Raw genomic sequence first — 18,261 nt, 5'->3', positions numbered from 1 at the left:
GTGTGTGTGTGTGTGTGTGTGTGTTGTTACAGTGTGTGTGTGTGTGTGTGTTGTTACAGTGTGTGTGTGTGTGTGTGTGTGTGTTGTTACAGTGTGTGTGTGTGTTGTAGCGCCCCCTGCAGCCACAGGTGTAATTGCAGGACATTGGATGAAATCCAGTTGTTCTCAGGACTGAATGTGTGTGTTCTTCACGCTGTGGCCTCGACACCAAACTCTGTTTATGATTTTTAGTATTTTAAAAGTTTCCTTCGCTGAATCTTTTCATCCAAGATAATTTTCAGATCAGGCATCATCAGCTAACGAGTTACTAAGGAGTGTTACTAGGGAGTGTTGCTAGGGAGTGTTGCTAAGGAGTATTATTGCGACTTAGTGGATGAGGTTCAGTCAAAATTACTTTCTCCTGATAATATCTCATTATCTCAAAAAAAATGTAATACATACAATATAGAGATGACATCAGCGTCCTATTTGACATATTGACAGTATTAACATATATAATATAAATGATATAATCTTTCTTATAACAGTAAGAAAGAGAACACACACACACACGTGTCAGTTCATCAGAAGAGTTTTATTAGTGTCTCTGAGAACGGTCGGCATGGTGACAAGTGTGTCGTCTCACTGAGTCTCCTCAGTCTTGGAGCTGACCTCTTCACCGTCCACCACCTCTTTGGTGACAATCAGCACTTTACGAGTCAAAGTGGAGGAGGCCGGGCTGCAGGAACACACACACACACACACACACACACACACACACACACCACACACACACAATACATTTAATTATTTTAATACTTTTTCATTCACTATCTTCATATTAAGCCTTTATTACTGAATTTTAATTCTCAAAAATAACATTTACTGTCTGTTTCATTTGACTTTCACTGATTATTTTTCTCTCTGGTTTCACTGGTTTTCTACCAGTTTCCAAAGATCACAAGGGACTTTATTAACTCTGCTCACAGTATAAAAACAATTCGAATTGCTTTTGAAGTGGCTAAAATATGTCTTTCATAATGTTGTGTCCATTGTTCATTGTGATCTGCAGTGTTATTATTTAAATATCTTTATTTTGTCTGTTGTTTAAAGTTCTATTTAAAAGGTTTTAATATTATTTTAATTAGTAAAAGTTGTGGAAGTATGGAAGTTCAATTCTACCAAAAAAAAAAGTATGAAAAGTTGAAAATGATAAATGATGAAACAGTCACGAAGAGTCAAAATTATGAGACCATGAATCAGCTTTTTTATTTTCTATAACAATTTTGATCATTTTGACTTTTTTAAACTGTTTCATAATTTTTTCATAATTTTTTATTTTCTTACTATCATATAATTTTGAACAGAATTGTAATTTAGTGTTACAAACTATATGAGTTTTTATTTTTGTCACACTATTATTTTTATCAATTTTTTCTTTTTTTTTGGGCAAAAATGTTCATAAAAACCGAGTCACTAGAGGAGAATAACTATGAACCTCTAAGTGTTATATATTACTGTTAATGTTACTTATTTTAACAAGTTGTTTTTCTGTAGCTGCAATACAATGTTGATCAGCTGATATCACATGTTTGATATATCCCAGTATCATCCCAGTATGGACTGGTGGACTCACCTCGACAGCTCTCCATCCAGCAGCCTCCTGTACTCAGTGATCTCCATCTCCAGCCTGGTCTTAGTGTCCAGCAGCATTTGGTACTCGTGTCCCTGGCGCTCCAGGTCAGCTCTCAGCTGAGCCAGCTGGTCTTCCAGAGAGGACACCTGCTTCTGGTAACCCGCTAGCATGGCAGCATACCTGCCCTGGGTGTCGGCGAGGGATCCCTCCAAAGACGCTTTCTAACAGGGAGAAGAAACCGTGTCAGAAGATTCACAGACTGTTGGTTGAAATTGAAAAAAGGACCCAGAAACGGTAGAAACCCACCATGCTGAGCTGTGCCTGGAGCTCGATCTCCAGACCCTGCAGCGAGCGTTTGACCTCTGTGACCTCAGAGCGTGATGACTGGAGAGACTCTGTGCTCACGGCAACCTCCTTATTGATCTCCTCAGACTATAAAAACAACAAAGAAACAAAGAAAAAATGTTAGTCTGAGGAGGTTAGCGTCTGTTTTAAATCCGCCTCTATGCAGATGATACTCTATGGTTCGTCATTTTTATTTCACACCTGTGTTTTTATGTCTCACGCTCTTGTTGAGTTGATTCTGCTCTTTAACTTTCCAGATACTCACGTTTGACCAATAGAGATTTAACCTGATATCAGACCCCTAACTTTGTGCACAAGCCAGAAGAAAAGTACCCAACATTAAAAGGCCTATTTTTGACGCAAAAGGAGAAAATGAGGCCTGTAGTAGGACTTTTATTGTGGAAAACACTATGAAGCACTGAAACAATTGTGTTGCATTGATATGAGGATCCCAAAATGCTTTGCACAGACCGATTCAGGAGACTTTATGAAGCTCACCTTTGCATGGAACCAGGTGTCCAGGTCTCTGCGGTTCTTGGTAGCGACGTTCTCGTAGTGTTCTCTGATACCGCCCATGATGGCGGACAGATCCTGCTGAGGAGCGGCGTCCACCTCCACGTTCACCTGACCGCTCATCTGAGCCCTCAGAGCCAGCAGGTCCTGCAGGACAACACATCCAGATCAACGAAAAGGTAAGGAATGAAAAAACATTTTTTAAATCGTTTATTTGGACATGATTCCAATTTTCTGCAGCTTGTTTTGCTTTTTTTAAAAAATATCAATTTAAATTAAATCATTTGTACAAATCTAAATCTGCAGTTTCAAAACATGACTTTGGACTTTTGAAAGTCACTTAAAATTTTCTTCCACTTTGTAAAACCATAAAAAAAAATCCTTTATAATAACATTTTCTGAGGTTTCTTTAATCAAGAAGTAGCTACATCCTCAAGACGTCACTGATTGAAATTCTTAATGCTTCATAATGAACTGAGCTAATTTGAATCACAGGTAGTTTGCAGTTTCGTGCTCACCTCCTCATGGTTCTTCTTGAGCTGGATGAGTTCCTCCCTCAGAGCCTCGATCTGCATCTCCAGGTCGGATCTTCCCAGAGTCAGCTCGTCCAGGACCCTCTTCAGCCCGGCGATGTCACCCTCGACACCCTGACGCATGGCCAGCTCGTTCTCAAACCTGTGCAGCAGCAGCAGTGGTGGGGGCATCAGTCACATCAGCTGCTTCATAAAGCCACGCTGGCTATTCCCCCTGTTTGCAGTATTTATGCTAAGCTCAGCTAACCAGCCACTGGATGAGGCTTCATTTTTACTGCACAGACATTAAGTGGTATCAATCTGAACATCTGAACTCAGTAAGTCAAACTCTTCCTTCAAGATAACGATTTGTGGCTGCACCAGTAGATGTTGGGGCGTGGCACAAAAAGCGGCTCAGTAAATAACATGAATTCCAACATGGCATCACGCTGCAGCTGTATGACGTAACATGTGAAACCTGAGCTGAGCTGGATGTGCAGTGTTTTTACTCACTTGACCCTGAAGTCATCAGCAGCCAGTTTGGCGTTATCGATGGCCAGGTACAGAGACCCGTTTGTGCGGGTGGCGTCTAAGATCTGAAAACAGACGGAGGACAGAGTTAGACTGGATCAGCTTCATTTGATCAACTTGTGCTGAGACTCAAAGACAAACAGACAGCAGGGAGAGGCTGCAGCTTTGTCTTAAATGATGTGAAAAATTAAAAGTAACATTTATTTTGGAATTTGTCTTGACTTCCTGTTTCTCATGAGTGTAAAGAAGGTGAACGCAACCAGGTTCGTGAGGAGGCTACACGACTGATTTAAAAGAGATTAGAATAAACAAATGAAAGTCAAATTTCCCTTCAGTGCTTTAGTGGTTTGTCTGTTCTCATGTGCAAATCATGTAAAACCAGAGCTGGAGGCCGGGTGCTGCAGCTGCAGGTGGTGTTGGGGTGTGGCTGCACCTGTATTCACCTGTATTCATTCTGCACCTAACAACAAATCACACTGTGCACATGCCATGGGGCGTTTCACAAAAAGCTTTCAGACAATCGGAGCATCTTCAGTTTCAGGTGGCTCAATCCTTACCCTACATGAAAATGTGCAGAATCAGAACCTGGTCTCACCTGGTCCTGCAGGTCGCTGATGACCACCTTGAATGCAGTGCAGTCGTGGCCCTCAGGTTTGGTCTTGTTCTCCAGGAACTGTCTGATCTTCAGCTCCAGCTCGGCATTGGCCTTCTCCAGGTTGCGCACCTTGTCCAGGTAGGAGGCCAGGCGGTCGTTCAGGTTCTGCATGGCCATCTTCTTGTTGTCGGAGATGTCGACGGCGTCGGCCAGGTTGAAGCCACCTCCTGCAGCGGCACCGGTGGCGGCGGAGGAGAAGCTTCTGGGAGCGCTCATGCTGGAGATGCGGACCCCGGAGCCTCCGGCGCCTCCGTACACGCTGGGGGCCCTCATGGACCCGAACCGGTTTCCGCTGGAGAAGGTGGAGCGAGAGTAGGAGGCCATGGTGGAGGAGGTTTGCTCTGGATGGAGAGGAGGGAATGCAGCCAAGATTCGACTCGGCTCCTTTTATGGCTCCTGAAAGTGAGGGAGGGGCTCAGGGTCCGGCCCCCACCACACGCCTCAGGGTAGGAGCCACATGCCGAGGTGGCAGGGGGATGACAAACAGCCCAAACACAGCAGGAATTTGAAGTGGAGGCCTGTTGCACAATGATGTGACATCCAGAGGATCAGTGTTTGCTCTGTTATCTGTATCTGAATGTCTCTCAGGTGAGTCAGTGATGTCGTTTGATCAGGTGTATCTGTTCCTCTGTAAACCTGAGGAATCTAATCTCCAGATATTTACACATTTCAAACCCTCGACCCTCCTCTGGATTCCTCTCTGCATGTCCCGACCTGCCTGTTGTTTATGAGTGTGTGTGTGTGTGTGCGTGCGCGTGTGCGTGCGTGTGTGTGTGTGTGTGTGTGTGTGTGTGTGTGTGTGTGTTGCAGGTCTACATACAGACTCCCCTCTCTCTCCTGTTGTGCAAACAATGAAAGGCTTTGTAGCAGCTCGTCATTCAGGCTCTTCACCCTGCAGCTGGATCACAGCGACAAGACGTCTGTGTCAAGTTTGGAAAAGTGTTGAAATTCAGATCCAGAAGTATTTATTTTATTTTTAGTTATATTTTTTATTTATTTATTTGATAGGGACAATTCAATTTAAAATAGTTTCTTAATAAAGCATGAAACCAGAGTTTGTGCAGAACTAAATTAGAAACTGCAAAAGATCAACTCTGACTCCAGAGGGTTTTAACAAAGTGACAAAGAACTTTACAGAAAGCAAAAGGTGAATTAAAAACAAAAGAAAAACAAACTTCATAAAGCAGAGGTAAGTTAAGACCATTTAACTGCTCTTGTAGAACTTTTTTCCTCATGCATTAATGTCTTATCTGTTTTGCTCATGTTGCACACACATCACATTCTCACATTTTCTTCTCTTATTTTGATATTATTCCTTTATTAGTCCCACACTGGGGAAATTTCCCACGTCACAGCAGCAAAGTGGACGGTATAAAAAAAGAAAAACAAGAACCACTAATACTTAAAGAAGATAAATACTATAATAGAATAAAATAAAATAAAATAAAATATAATATTTCCAATTAAATACTAAATATACACAGTCCCCAATGTGGGACTAATAAAGGAATATCTTATAGTTATTATTGCTGTTCATTTTATCATACATTTTGATTCTAATAGTTTGTCATCATTTTATGTGGTCAGGTTACTTTCTTGTATGTTGACATGTTTTCTTTATCATTTTATGTGTTTTGAAAATTGTGCAAAATAAATAAAACTATAAATTAAAAAAAAATTACATGAAAATATAAATTGTCTGTATCATGGGAAAAAAAACACTTACACTTATAAAAGCTTTCTGATAAAAGTTTGAAAGACAGTAATGATGCAGACATTGGGGCCCGCTCACCTTTAGCCACCAACACATACAGGAATAATCAGCCCACATACATATATTGAATTTCCATTTATGAAATTTAAGGTTTTATTTTATATGTACATATATGTAAAGATATACATGGATCCCAGGGTTCGAATTAGGGGGGTTTTGGGGGGGGGGGTGACCACCACCGATTTAGACATGGATCCCCCCCCAAAGGAGGTAAAAGCAACAGAGGGGTTTGCAGCATCTATATATATTTCTTGCAGGTAATTATAACTATTACAATATATTTTCCGTATTCATGCTTGACAGAATCTTGTGATATGATTTCCGACACCCCCAAAGTGGACCGTACCATTTCCTGCGTTACGTCTTGTTTACGTTCCTGACTCGCGTCAGTGGCTCGTGCTGCGTCTATTCAAGTGACGGTAAATGAAAGTGTCAGTATCAAACTGTCCGGTTGGTTTAATACACTTCACTGTCTTACACACAGTTTCTCAGTCAGATTGTGTGAAGTATCTAAAGATGAACGCTGACGCCATCTTGTTTCTAACTTTAGCCTCGAGTTACAGGTTAGCTAACTAATGTTAGCTAGTTAGCTAACTAATGTTAGCTAGCTGAGCGCGCCAGTGTTAGCTTGTCATTTCATTACCAACATCTAATGTTAGCTAACACTGGTGCTCAGTCAGGAGCAGTGGGACGGTGAGGATTAGTTGTTGTAGAGAAGTTTTAACATCAATATAGAGTTTATTATTCATGTTAATAGTCTGTGGTGGTTTATTTAGTCTTTTACCTTTTTGCTTTTAGGTTTTGAAGAAACAGACTCTTTGTTTTCACTCAGGAATTCAGGAGTTTTATCTGGTTTGGTGATTGAAGAATATTAAAATACACATGAGATGAAGGCTCAGTAATTGTATCAGCAGTGGTGGAAAGTAATTAAATACATTTCAACTTCTTTGGCTCCTTACATCTTACAAAAAGCAGCGTTTGACTGGTGGTCACATGTCAGATATTTGAGTTGTTCACAGTCCAACAAATAGTGATGTTTCCCTCTAAACTTCTCACATGGTTTCATTTCCATAAATGTTGAAATTATCAAATATCTCACCACAAGTCAAAGATTATAGAATGAGAACTGAAAACAGACGTTTGTTTTTTCTTCGTTCCTTTCTGATGAATCATGTGATGACCCTTCAGATTCACCTGCTGACACGGTCAGTTGTTGTTTTTCTGTTATGGATTTGATTCGTCATCATCTACAGACTGTAGACATTAAGTTAAACACTACTGTACTTATCATTGTACAACTCTCACTCTGATGAAACATATACAAGCATATACATTTATGTATGTATTTTAGACATAGGTCACATAAATATATATCTATCCCTCCGCCTGAAATTCTTCACAGATATTTTTAATATATATACATATACTAATTTCACTATAGGTATTTCATATATGTTATAAACTTATATCTTCATATATCCAGAGGATGTATATATGTTATAATAATATGTCCTCTTATAGGTGACACATATGGCAACATCACTCTTGATATAGGGACATATATGTCATATAAAAATGAAACGCAGATATTAAAACTACAATCTTATTATCTTATTTAGCTTCGATATTCTTTGTATATTGATGCGTTTTCAATCTGCAGATTTTTTCCAGTGACAGTTTTTTTTATACTGTCATTATTTTTCAGTCTGACTGGTTTTCAGTTTCTGTCACTGTTTTTGGCGCAGAGAGGGAGGGGGAGGGGGAGGGGAAGAGCCAGGGGCATGTTACCTGTGGTTCAGGGGTCACAGGTGAACTTGTGTGTGCAGTGATAGGTATGTGGTCCTGTCAGGCGTCTGAAAGTAAATAAATCACGCACACTCGGCCTCTGTCTTTGTGTTTTTACGAGCTGCTGTTTCACACACACAACACAGGCAAATCTTCAGTGGCGTCGCCATGGTTACCTGTCCTCCTGTAATGTTGATGTAAAGCCTGTGGAAGATTAACTCCAACTGACTGCAGCTTCAGGACGGAAGAATTTTATAAGTCTGTGAAACCAGTTTTACACGTGGACAGAGAAACGAGAACAGGATATTCTTCGTAACTGACGCCGTTTTTGGGAAGTGAGAGATTTTTTTTTTTTTAAGTTGAGAAATTTTTTGAAACAAATCTAACAAGTCAACATTTTTGAAAAATTTAGACTTTTTTTTAAGTGAAGATATTTTTGAAAAATGAGAATAAATCAGAATCGGGAAGAAAGAAAAACTAATTTTTCCCGCCTCTCAAGGCTTCTTTATACAGATGAAAAAAAAACTATTGTTGAAAATCTGAATATTTTTAGAAAGTGAGGTAATTTTGGGAAAGTATTATTATTCCATATATGTTTGCTTCTCTCCTCCTCTCACCACCTTTTGGTCATTTTCATTTACATTTCATTAAATTTCCAGTTGTGTCCCGTTGAACTCGGTATGGTCCATGGTCACATTATAGCTAATTCATTTCAATTATTCATTTCAGAAACACTGAATTATGTAAATTTAAAAACAGTGCAGTCTCAGGATTAGAGGACGTGAGCTCAGTCTTGGTCCACAGTAACAACAGATACACTGCAGGCTCCTCCAGGATCTGATATTGTTTTGATGAATATTCATGGTTTTCATGCTTTCAGCTGTAAGTGAAGTTATGTGGGTGTGAACCAGCTGCAGGGGGCGAAACTGAATGTTGAGTTATTGTTTGGCATGTTTTAGGGTCAGAGGTGAAACCTGGGCTGTTCAGGTGACCCTCATGTGTAAAATCAGATTGAAAGTGCAGAGGAGCTTTTGGCAGCTGGGTCTTAGTGTCCTCTGTTTTTGGGTGTAAATCATTGAAAGCGACAAAGATCTTAGGAATTGATTCAGTATTGAGGAAGAACAGAATACAGCTGCTGCAGTGTAAACATCAGGGCAGCTGTTTGTGCCGCCGACAGGCTCTGGATTATAGTCAGATTCCTACAGTTTGTTTAACCAGCGACAGTCGTTATAATGCTGCCAGACTACAATGACAAAAACAGCAGTTTTACCTTGCAGACCACAGCCCACAGAGAAATGTGATATATGACATATGTCCCTATAACAAGAGTGATGTTGCCATATATGTCACCTATAAGAGGATATATTATTATCACATATACACATACATAAATGTATATATTTGTACAGGATAGATATATGTCAGTTTATGAAATTGTTCCTATTTCTAATAGGTTGTATATATAATTTTTACATATATGTACTTATAAAATAAAAATGTATTGTACATATATTTCATACCGCTGCCACGACGGGTTCGTTTGTGTCACGTTCAGCAGAAGAAGAAGTGTTCAGACACGTTTATTTCTATATAAATATATCTTCACTTACTCTGAATGAACCTCAGCTCATCAGATAAAGGGAAATTATCTGGGGAGATTTTAATGGTTAAAATAAACAGACTTTTTAATCTGTGGTGCAGCACCTAGTGGCCACTAGAGGAACTGCAGCCTCCTTGGATTTAAAAAAAACAACTGACAAGCTTTTATTTTGAAGCACCTCAGCAGACTTTTATTTTTTGTGAGAGTGCAGTGAGAGCAGTTGGTGCTCACTCGCTGGAGCTGACGGTCTCTGTGGAGCTCACCACCTTTCCGTCCACGATCTCCTCTATGACTGTGATGACTTTCTGTTTGGTGGTGGTGGTGGAGGAGGCGGAGTTGGAGGCGGAGTTGGAGGTGGAGTTGGAGGTGGCGGAGGAGGAGAAGGAGGAGGAGGAGGCGGAGATGCTGCAGGAGACAAACAGAACAGTCAGGTCTTTAATCAGATGTTCATCAGCTGTAACCCACTGATATTCTGTCACCGTTGTTAGGATCAATAATAATAATAATAATAATAATAATAATTTTGAGATGATTAAATAATGATCAGAAATAATCTGTAATCTTTGTAAAACTGTATGAGAAGTTGGAGTTGATTCATTTAATAAATAAATAAATAAAAATAAAATCAATAATGTTATAAAAATATTTTATATGATGGATCCAAACATTTTTTATTATTATTTAATTTGTGTTTTAATTCATTTCTTCACATATTTCAGACATTGATTCTCAGTTTTTTTCTGGAAATAATTCTAAACATCAATAAATAAATCTTCATTGGATGTTTCGGGGCATTTTTATGAATTATAAATTCAAATTCTGTATTTTCATTGACTATTTACAGTTCAGCCTCTGTCAGTCATTTCTGTCGTTATCAGATTAAAAAAGTTCAACTCACCCTGTTTTTAAAACAAACAAATGAATTTTCCTGTTTCAACACGAAACAGACCTGCATGTCCGTCAGTCAGTCTAATGTCAGGGTTTTCAAAATAATCAATACTTGTATTTACAGGTAAATAAAACCTGAGAGTTCTAGTTTCCTGTGATGCAGAAATGGCTCTTATAATGTGTTTATAGATATTTATATTATTATATGATATGAAATATGATTGTTTTTGCTCGTCTGGTCCCGGGCCAGTAGCGGCCTCCTGGACCTGGACCCGTCCTCTCACCTGCCGCCGCCCTCTCCGTCCAGCAGCCTCCTGTACTCGGCGATCTCCATCTCCAGTCTGGTCTTGATGTCCAGCAGCATCTGGTACTCCTGTCCCTGCCTCTCCAGGTCGGCCCTCAGCTGCACCAGCTGCTCCTCCAGCATGGCTACCTGGTTCTGGTAACCGGCCAGCTGCATGGCGTACCGGCTCTGAGTCTCAGCCAGGGTTCCCTCCAGACCGGCTTTCTGCAGGGGGACAGAGGAGACGGCTCAGCCGGCTTCAGAGAAACTGGAAGTGAAACGTGCTCTGAGATGTGATGCTCACCATGCTGAGCTGTGACTGCAGCTCGATCTCCAGGCCCTGCAGCGTCCGTTTGATCTCTGTGAGCTCTGACTTGGACGTCTGGATGGTTTCTGTGCTGGCGGCGACTTCTTTGTTTAGTGTTTCTGACTGGAGGGAAAACACAGCAGCAAGGTCACAACATGTCCCTCTACATCAGACATTAGAGTCTGGACACACTGACGGGACAGTCACTTCCTCACCTTGGCCTGGAACCAGGCCTCCAGGTCTTTGCGGCTCTTGGCGGTGACGGACTCGTAGTACTCTCTCATCTCCTCCAGGACTTTGTTGAGGTCCTCCTGAGGAGCGGCGTCCACCTCCACGTTCACCTGTCCGCTCATCTGAGCTCGCATGGCCAGCAGCTCCTGCAGAGAGACGAGACACCGGTGGAGGTGAGGATTCAGGACAGCAAACCTAGTTCCAGCGAGACCTTCCTAGAGTCTCGGCAGACTGGATTTATTTATCTATCCGTTCAAACGGATCTGACAGGCCTCTGACCTCCTCGTGGTTCTTCTTGAGGAAGATCAGCTCCTCCCTCAGACCCTCGATCTGCATCTCCAGGTCGGTCCTGGCCAGAGTCAGCTCGTCCAGAACCCTCCTCAGCCCGGCGATGTCGGCCTCCACCGACTGACGCATGGCCAGCTCGTTCTCGAACCTGAACAACGAACATGAGCTTCATCTCTACATCTGTTTCATAACAATGAATGTCGTCAATGAGAAGAAGGTCGCTGCCACTGATCATAAAATCCTGAAATGATTGAATATTTGGTCGTTATGATCAGGACTGATGTTGGTTAAAGATCCAACTCTGTGAAAGTGGAAAATAATATTAATATGTGATATTTTTATTGCAGTCTTTTGAGGACATTCTTGTCCTTAAGGTCACGAGTGTGAGTTTTGCTTTTAAAAAATAATAATGCATCAAAATATCAGTTTCACATCTCCTCTCAGGTTTCTCTCTGGAGCTCGAGTAACAACAGGTTGGTGAGCCAATCAGAAGAGAGGAGGCTCTGAGCCTCAGCCAATCAAAAGAGAGGAGGCTCTGAGCCTCAGCCAATCAGAAGAGAGGAGGCTCTGAACCACAGCCAATCAGAAGAGAGGAGGCTCTGAGCCTCAGCCAATCAGAAGAGAGGAGGCTCTGAACCACAGCCAATCAGAAGAGAGCAGGCTCTGAGCCTCAGCCAATCAAAAGAGAGGAGGCTCTGAGCCTCAGCCAATCAGAAGAGAGGAGGCTCTGAGCCTGTCACCTAATGAACGAATTCACTCACTTGAGCCTGAAGTCGTCGGCGGCCAGCTTGGCGTTGTCAATGGCGAGGTAGATGCCACCGTTGACTTTGGTGGCGTCCTGGATCTGGAGGATGAGAGAGATTTTCATGATCAGTGTTTTTTACTGATATGTAGGAAGATGGAGAAATAACCAGGACGCCATCATGAGACTAAAGCATATGAAATATTCATTTCTCCCTTTTGAATTCTGCTCTTATTTACAGAGCAGACATGTACGGTGTCCTGGAGCAGACAAATAACAACCTTTGATTTCAGCTGGACTTAAAGAGTCAAGGTTAAAGGTGCTGACAGTAGATCTGCATCGTTACACTCGACTCGTTTTTATTGGTTTCACGTTCAATTCACATCCTGCCCTTTAAAGTCTGCTCCGTTCTACTCTGCTGCTTCCTGCTCAACACGCTCTGAAAGACAGACAGTCAGACAGACAGTCAGACAGACAGACAGTCAGACAGACAGACAGTCAGACAGACGGTCAGACAGACAGTCAGACAGACAGTCAGACAGACAGACAGACGGTCAGACAGACAGACAGACGGTCAGACAGACAGTCAACAGTTCATCAGTCACAGTTACTCTGACAATGAAGGATCAAGAAACATGCTGATGTTAACAGGTAAATACTTTCACCTGTGGAGGCGGTGACAGTGCTACAGATGATCCGTCACTTAATCACAGTTTAATATTTATAAACTCTGATCTTAAAAGTGTTGCTACCATCACCTGTCGACAGCAGCAGAAGTGAAGCTGCAGGTAAGAAACTGAACCTGTGAATACTGAAGACAGAATAATAAACTAACTCATCAGCAGTTTCTCTGTATAGATGATTCTTTGTGTTTACACTGACAGGTATGTCCACACCTTCATGACCATGATGTCATGTGACTAAACGTGTGCCTACCTTTCCCTGCAGCTCTGCGATGGTGACGTAGAAGACGCTGTAGTCTCTGGAGGAGGGGGCGGTCTTGCTCTCCAGGAACTGCCTGATCTTCAGCTCCAGCTCGGCGTTGGCCGCCTCCAGCTTGCGGACCTTCTCCAGGTACGTGGCCAGACGGTCGTTCAGGTTCTGCATGGTGGCCTTCTCGTTGGCCGAGATGTCCATGCTGTCGGCGCCGCCGCCGCCGCCAGCGCCGAACCCGCCAAACCCGCCGCCGCCACCACCTCCACCGCCGTAGCTGAAGCTGTAGGACGCTCCACCGCTTCCACCGCCGCCGCCACCATACATGGACATGGAGGAGCCGCCAGAGGAGATACGGACACTGCTGCCACCAGCACCTCCGTGCATGGAGCCGGCGCTGGCCCTGTAGGCGCCGCCACCCATGGACCTGGAGCTTCGCATCATCATGGACGTCATGATGTCTGGTGATGAGGGTGAAGAAGACTGTCTTTCTGCTTCAGCTGGAGGAGAAAGTGGAGAGCTCAGAGAGACGCTGGTGTTTTATACTGTTAGATGAGTTTGTGAGGAGGAGGAGGGGGAGGAGGGGGAGGAGGAGGGGGAGGAGGGGGAGGAGGAGGGGGAGGGGGAGGGGGAGGGAAGGATGGAGAACTGGTGCCAAGGCTGGGAGGAGACTCTTCACTCACCAACAGCCTCTCGGGCTTGTAGCATGGAGGTTAATGGGTCGTGGGTGTGTGTGAGAAATGTGGACTCCACCCATCACCTGTACAACCACCTGCTGGTCCATGCCAGCTCTCTCTTCACATTAAAGAGGGCGAGTTCAGACCTGGATGACATTTAATTGAAACCTCTAACTCCCAGCCTGAAGAATCACGTCCAATCAATCACACAGCCAAACTCTGAGCGCAGTGCTGGAGAACGGCTGGCAGCGAGCGGAGACTTAAAGACTCTGTGAAGGGTTTAAAGCATATAAAATCATCAGCAGGTCCAGGTACAGAGAAGGATGGATGGTAACGGTGTTTCTGTTTCTAAGTCCAGTGCGTTGATCTGAGGCGGACTGGGGGCGTTTGAACCGATGAGCCCCCTGATTAAGACTTGGACCCAGTAACTAGTTTAACACACTTTGTCAAGAATCTATGGATGAACGCTAATTTTAGCTAGTTTCTAGCTTTAGCCTTAAGTTACAGTTTAGCTTTGTTAGCTAGCTGATAGCGCTCCCTTTCATCTCCAGTGTTAGCTTGTCATTTCATGATGCTAATGTTACAAACACTGGAGCTCAGTCAGGAGCAGTGAAGGATCAGTTGTTTTTACATCATTATAGAGTTTATTATTTCATGTTAATAGTCTCTGTGTGTCTGTGGTGGGTTATTTTTACCTTTTTTCTAGCTTCTATAATAGACACCATCTTTATTTTCACTCAGCAGGAGTTTTATGCTTCTTTATACTTCGACTCAACTACATGTATTTGACAGTTTTAGTTAAACAAGCAAGATACTGTAAGGACTGCAACACGTCAGTTCACTGATGTACTGCACTGAAAAGTTCACCCCCCCTGATTGTTACTGTATAATTTGCAGTCTGAGTGAAAAGCATCTGAGTATTAAGAAATTACTCAAGCACTGTACTTCAGTACAATTTAAGGTAGATGGTTCTTGCGTCTTTATACTAAAACATATCATAACACGTACTTAAATATAAAACCAACTATTCATTGTCTCTATTTCCTGTCCAAACTCATCACATGTTCATTTCAACAACTCAAAAACAAACGATCCAAAGCCAAAAGTCCAGAAACTGAATCCAGATCAACGAATCTGAACTTCTTGTTTTTTCTTCTCTCTTCTCTGATGACCCTGTAGATTTGCCTGGCGACTCTTTGGAGGGGCCCGACCCATATTTTGAGAACCAGTGAACTGAACTATGGAAGTGTATCAGTCTGTGACGGTTGTATCTCCTGCTTCAAACAGCAGAACAAAGACAAATACATGAGTGAGAAAACATCTGCTTCTTTGATTAAAGGTCAAAGCTACAAGAAGATGTGAACATGAAAACTGAGGGGGGGGGCTCAGCTACTACTCCCAGGGTGCATTTCACTGCCAACATTTCGCACGGTCTGCAGCATCTCATTCACTTGGAGTCAGTTTTTTATGAGTCGTGGTCTTTAGTCGTAGCTGAAGACACTTTAACTGTCTTTAAAAAGCACAGCTGTCATTTCCAAATAAGCATCAGTGTAAAAGTGTCACCAGATGTAACGTCAGTGATTGAATGAGAAGCACTAACTGGGACAGCTGCCTCAGCGAGTTCACTCATTTATTTTTAATAGTTTTCCTGTGAAGGTTTTTCTTTCTGTGCAGCGTGGGCGTAGCTGCTTCTGTGCTGCAGGCGTGTTCCCATCACCTGCAGCTGCCGCAGGGGAAACCGACAGGTATGTACAACACCCATAAACTCATTAAAGGCAATCGTTTGATTTCAGCTTGATGTCGTAAATGTTTGCTTAAGAGGCGTATAAACTTTTGTTTGGTTTTGACAGGAGGAAAAATGATTGTTGGAGAAGATAAAGATGAAGGGAATGTTTTAACTGTGACGACCTCCCGCAGGTTAACGGACGCTGCAGTCGTGAGAATAACAGGTGACTCTATCTACATCCTCACCGTACTGCAACTGAAGAAAAACATGTAAATACAAACAACACAAGCAAATATGTCTATTTCATTGTGTTTTTATCAACCTTGTGCGTTGTGTTACTGCACATTTACAATTTCAACGCACTAGAAACTTAAGAAAACACAAGCAGAAATGCTCTGCAAGTAGCACATCCATTGTCGTGTGTGCTACTTGCAGCCTGTTTCTTTATTTCATCATGCTTTTATAAACTTTGTGACTTGTGTGACTTCACGTTCACATGTTCAACGCACTGCAGCTTAAGAAAACACACAAACACACACAACACAATCAAATACTGAAAGTAGCACAGGCGTCTGTTGTCGTTTGTGCTACTTACAGCGTTTTGATTGTGTGTTGTGTTACTTCACATTTCCATCTTCAACTCACTGCAGCTTAAGAAAACACATGCAGAGAAACACGCTGCAAGTAGCACCGTGTGCCTTTATTTTCTTGTGCTGTGTGTTCTCAAGTTGCAATGCATCGAGCCTTCAGGGCCACCGTAGGAAGGCAGCGTTACTTTGTGCAGGTATGAACACAAAGTAGAACAGAATCAACTGTGCTCACTCAGTTTAAACAGTCGGCCAGTGAAGGCTGTCATTAGCGGCGAGTCTGTTCCTCTGAAGAAGTGAGTTTCTATCATGAACTAAAGAAAATATGTTTTGTAGGAAACATGTTTGTTGTTAATGTTGTTAATTTATCTGACAAGTCACAGACACTTTGATACTGAATGTCTCAGTTTTCCAGCTCAGTGTCTGATCGGTCAGTTAACGCTCCACCTGTACCGACTCCAACTTCATTAAAGTGTGTCGTGGTTCTGTTCACACTCTCAGATCCTGCTTCAGGTTCAGGAAAGATCCTGGTCTGGTTTAATACTGAAGTGGTTCTCAACCTGTCTATTTGCATTTAACCTGAACCTCCATCTTCCACTGACCTGAACCACAGACCGGACTCCGGAAGTATGAGAATGTTTCCTAGGCAACGGAGTCACATATTCACACAAACATTCATTCATTCATTTATTCTTTCACATTTTCTCTGTGTCTGGATGAAACCTGACGCAGAAGCATCAACACTGTGTGGAGACCAGGCCGGGACACATGGACGCATGGACACATGGACACATGGAGACATGGAGACATGGACGCTTGGAGACATGGAGACATGGAGACGTGGAGACATGGAGACATGGACGCTTGGAGACATGGAGACATGGAGACATGGACGCTTGGAGACATGGAGACATGGAGACATGGAGACATGGACGCTTGGAGACATGGAGACATGGACACGTGGACACATGGACGCATTGGACACATGGACACATGGAGACATGGAGACATGGACACGTGGAGACGTGGACATGAACCCGTCCTGCAGAGCTGCTTGTTCAGAAAACATTCAGAGTCACATCGTATGTAGCAGCTCCAGAGGTTGAACACACAGTGACAGGCAGCTATCTGCCACACACACACACACACACACACCACACACACACACACACACACACACACACACACACACACACACACACACACACACACACACACGCACACACCCACACCTTGCCTCAGGCCCACTGAAACTGCTTCAGCTCGCCTCATCAACCTGTCAGCCTTCACCTGAATCCTCCGCCTGCAGCTCCAACCTTACATAACACAGGTAACCCGATTCTGGGGGCGGGGCTTACATAAGCCGCTGTCGCCTGCAGGCACATACAGGTGTGTCTCTCTGACACTCTGCAAGTTAAATTTAAAAGAAATGCAGGTCAACACATGAGAAGCAGAAGAACGTGATGAAAAGTTTTATTTTTGGTAAATTTTTGCTCCATGATTCTAAAACTTGAGTTTGTCGTTTCATGACGTCTGTTAAAGCTTGTTCCTGTTTGTGTCTCTCACTCAGACAGAAACCACGTTAACATTCATCACAACTCACTGAATTTCAAATTGCAAACTAAACACGGACCGTTCACTGTTGTTTTACAATAAAAAATGCTTCTGTTTTGTGCTGAACTGCAACAGAAACACGTCTACAGGTTTATTTTTCCCCTCCGCACAACAGAAAAATCATCATCATCATCATCATCATCATCATCATCATCGTCATTATTTCTGATGCAAGACTGTGGATTTCACTAAAGAATGAAAACACATGGCGTGACACATGCAGGAACATAAGGGACATAATGATCATCACATTCACTCCATCATCAGGAACATCAAGTTTTCTCTCACATGACATTTAAATCTGTTTACATAATAAATTCATGAGGCAGAATGTGTCAGTGAACTTCAAAATAAAAGTATCAATATAAGAAATTATGAAAATAAAAATAATGGAAATAAGAGGATATAAAAAACAACTACAGTACAATAAAACTGACATATCTATTTACCCTATTATTCCTCTTAAAACAGCTCATTATAAAGTTTGACAATTAAGTCGAGAGTTTTGATTTATTCTTTAAATTCCATTAAAATCCAATAAAATTGGGGGTAAATTTTGTTACTCTTAAATTTACCATAAATATGTTCATAATATGTCATGATATTTCTATATTTGATATTGAAATCACATTATATTTCAGAATGAGTCGAGGGA

The 18,261-nt window shown here is 42.3% G+C and overlaps 2 protein-coding genes across 2 annotated transcripts; both read right to left on the bottom strand.

Annotated features, from left to right (window-relative positions):
- Nucleotides 1–555: 555 nt before the first annotated feature.
- On the bottom strand, nt 556–4,797 carry LOC130185280 (keratin, type I cytoskeletal 13-like). The gene is made up of 7 exons (XM_056401655.1): nt 4,112–4,797; nt 3,499–3,581; nt 2,992–3,148; nt 2,459–2,620; nt 1,922–2,047; nt 1,616–1,836; nt 556–718 (listed from the first exon to the last, which is right to left on the bottom strand). The coding sequence occupies exons 1-7, from the start codon at nt 4,493–4,495 to the stop codon at nt 622–624; spliced, it is 1,230 nt and encodes a 409-aa protein (XP_056257630.1). The 5' UTR covers nt 4,496–4,797; the 3' UTR covers nt 556–621.
- A 4,687-nt stretch (nt 4,798–9,484) lies between these two features.
- Nucleotides 9,485–13,515, bottom strand: LOC130185279 (keratin, type I cytoskeletal 13-like). Its single transcript, XM_056401654.1, has 7 exons — nt 13,006–13,515; nt 12,089–12,171; nt 11,319–11,475; nt 11,024–11,185; nt 10,806–10,931; nt 10,503–10,726; nt 9,485–9,735 (listed from the first exon to the last, which is right to left on the bottom strand). Exons 1-7 carry the CDS (start codon nt 13,456–13,458, stop codon nt 9,558–9,560), a joined length of 1,383 nt encoding a protein of 460 aa, XP_056257629.1. The 5' UTR covers nt 13,459–13,515; the 3' UTR covers nt 9,485–9,557.
- Between the last annotated feature and the right edge of the window lie 4,746 nt (nt 13,516–18,261).

Source organism: Seriola aureovittata, chromosome 17 (genome assembly GCF_021018895.1).
Source record: "Seriola aureovittata isolate HTS-2021-v1 ecotype China chromosome 17, ASM2101889v1, whole genome shotgun sequence".
Lineage (NCBI taxonomy): Eukaryota > Metazoa > Chordata > Actinopteri > Carangiformes > Carangidae > Seriola > Seriola aureovittata.
This window is presented reverse-complemented; position numbering and strand designations above follow the sequence as displayed.

Bases quoted from the DNA above. Each gene is read 5' to 3' on its own strand.
- LOC130185280 (XM_056401655.1), bottom strand. From the start codon at position 4,495: ATGGCCTCCTACTCTCGCTCCACCTTCTCCAGCGGAAACCGGTTCGGG. The intron at 3,149-3,498 runs GTGAGTAAAAAC...GCTGCTGCACAG, and splicing joins GCTGATGACTTCAGGGTCAA to GTTTGAGAACGAGCTGGCCA. The intron at 719-1,615 runs GTGAGTCCACCA...GTGTTCCTGCAG, and splicing joins CTGGATGGAGAGCTGTCGAG to CCCGGCCTCCTCCACTTTGA.
- LOC130185279 (XM_056401654.1), bottom strand. From the start codon at position 13,458: ATGACGTCCATGATGATGCGAAGCTCCAGGTCCATGGGTGGCGGCGCC. The intron at 10,727-10,805 runs GTGAGCATCACA...GTCCCCCTGCAG, and splicing joins TGCAGTCACAGCTCAGCATG to AAAGCCGGTCTGGAGGGAAC. The intron at 9,736-10,502 runs GTGAGAGGACGG...TGTCTCCTGCAG, and splicing joins GACGGAGAGGGCGGCGGCAG to CATCTCCGCCTCCTCCTCCT.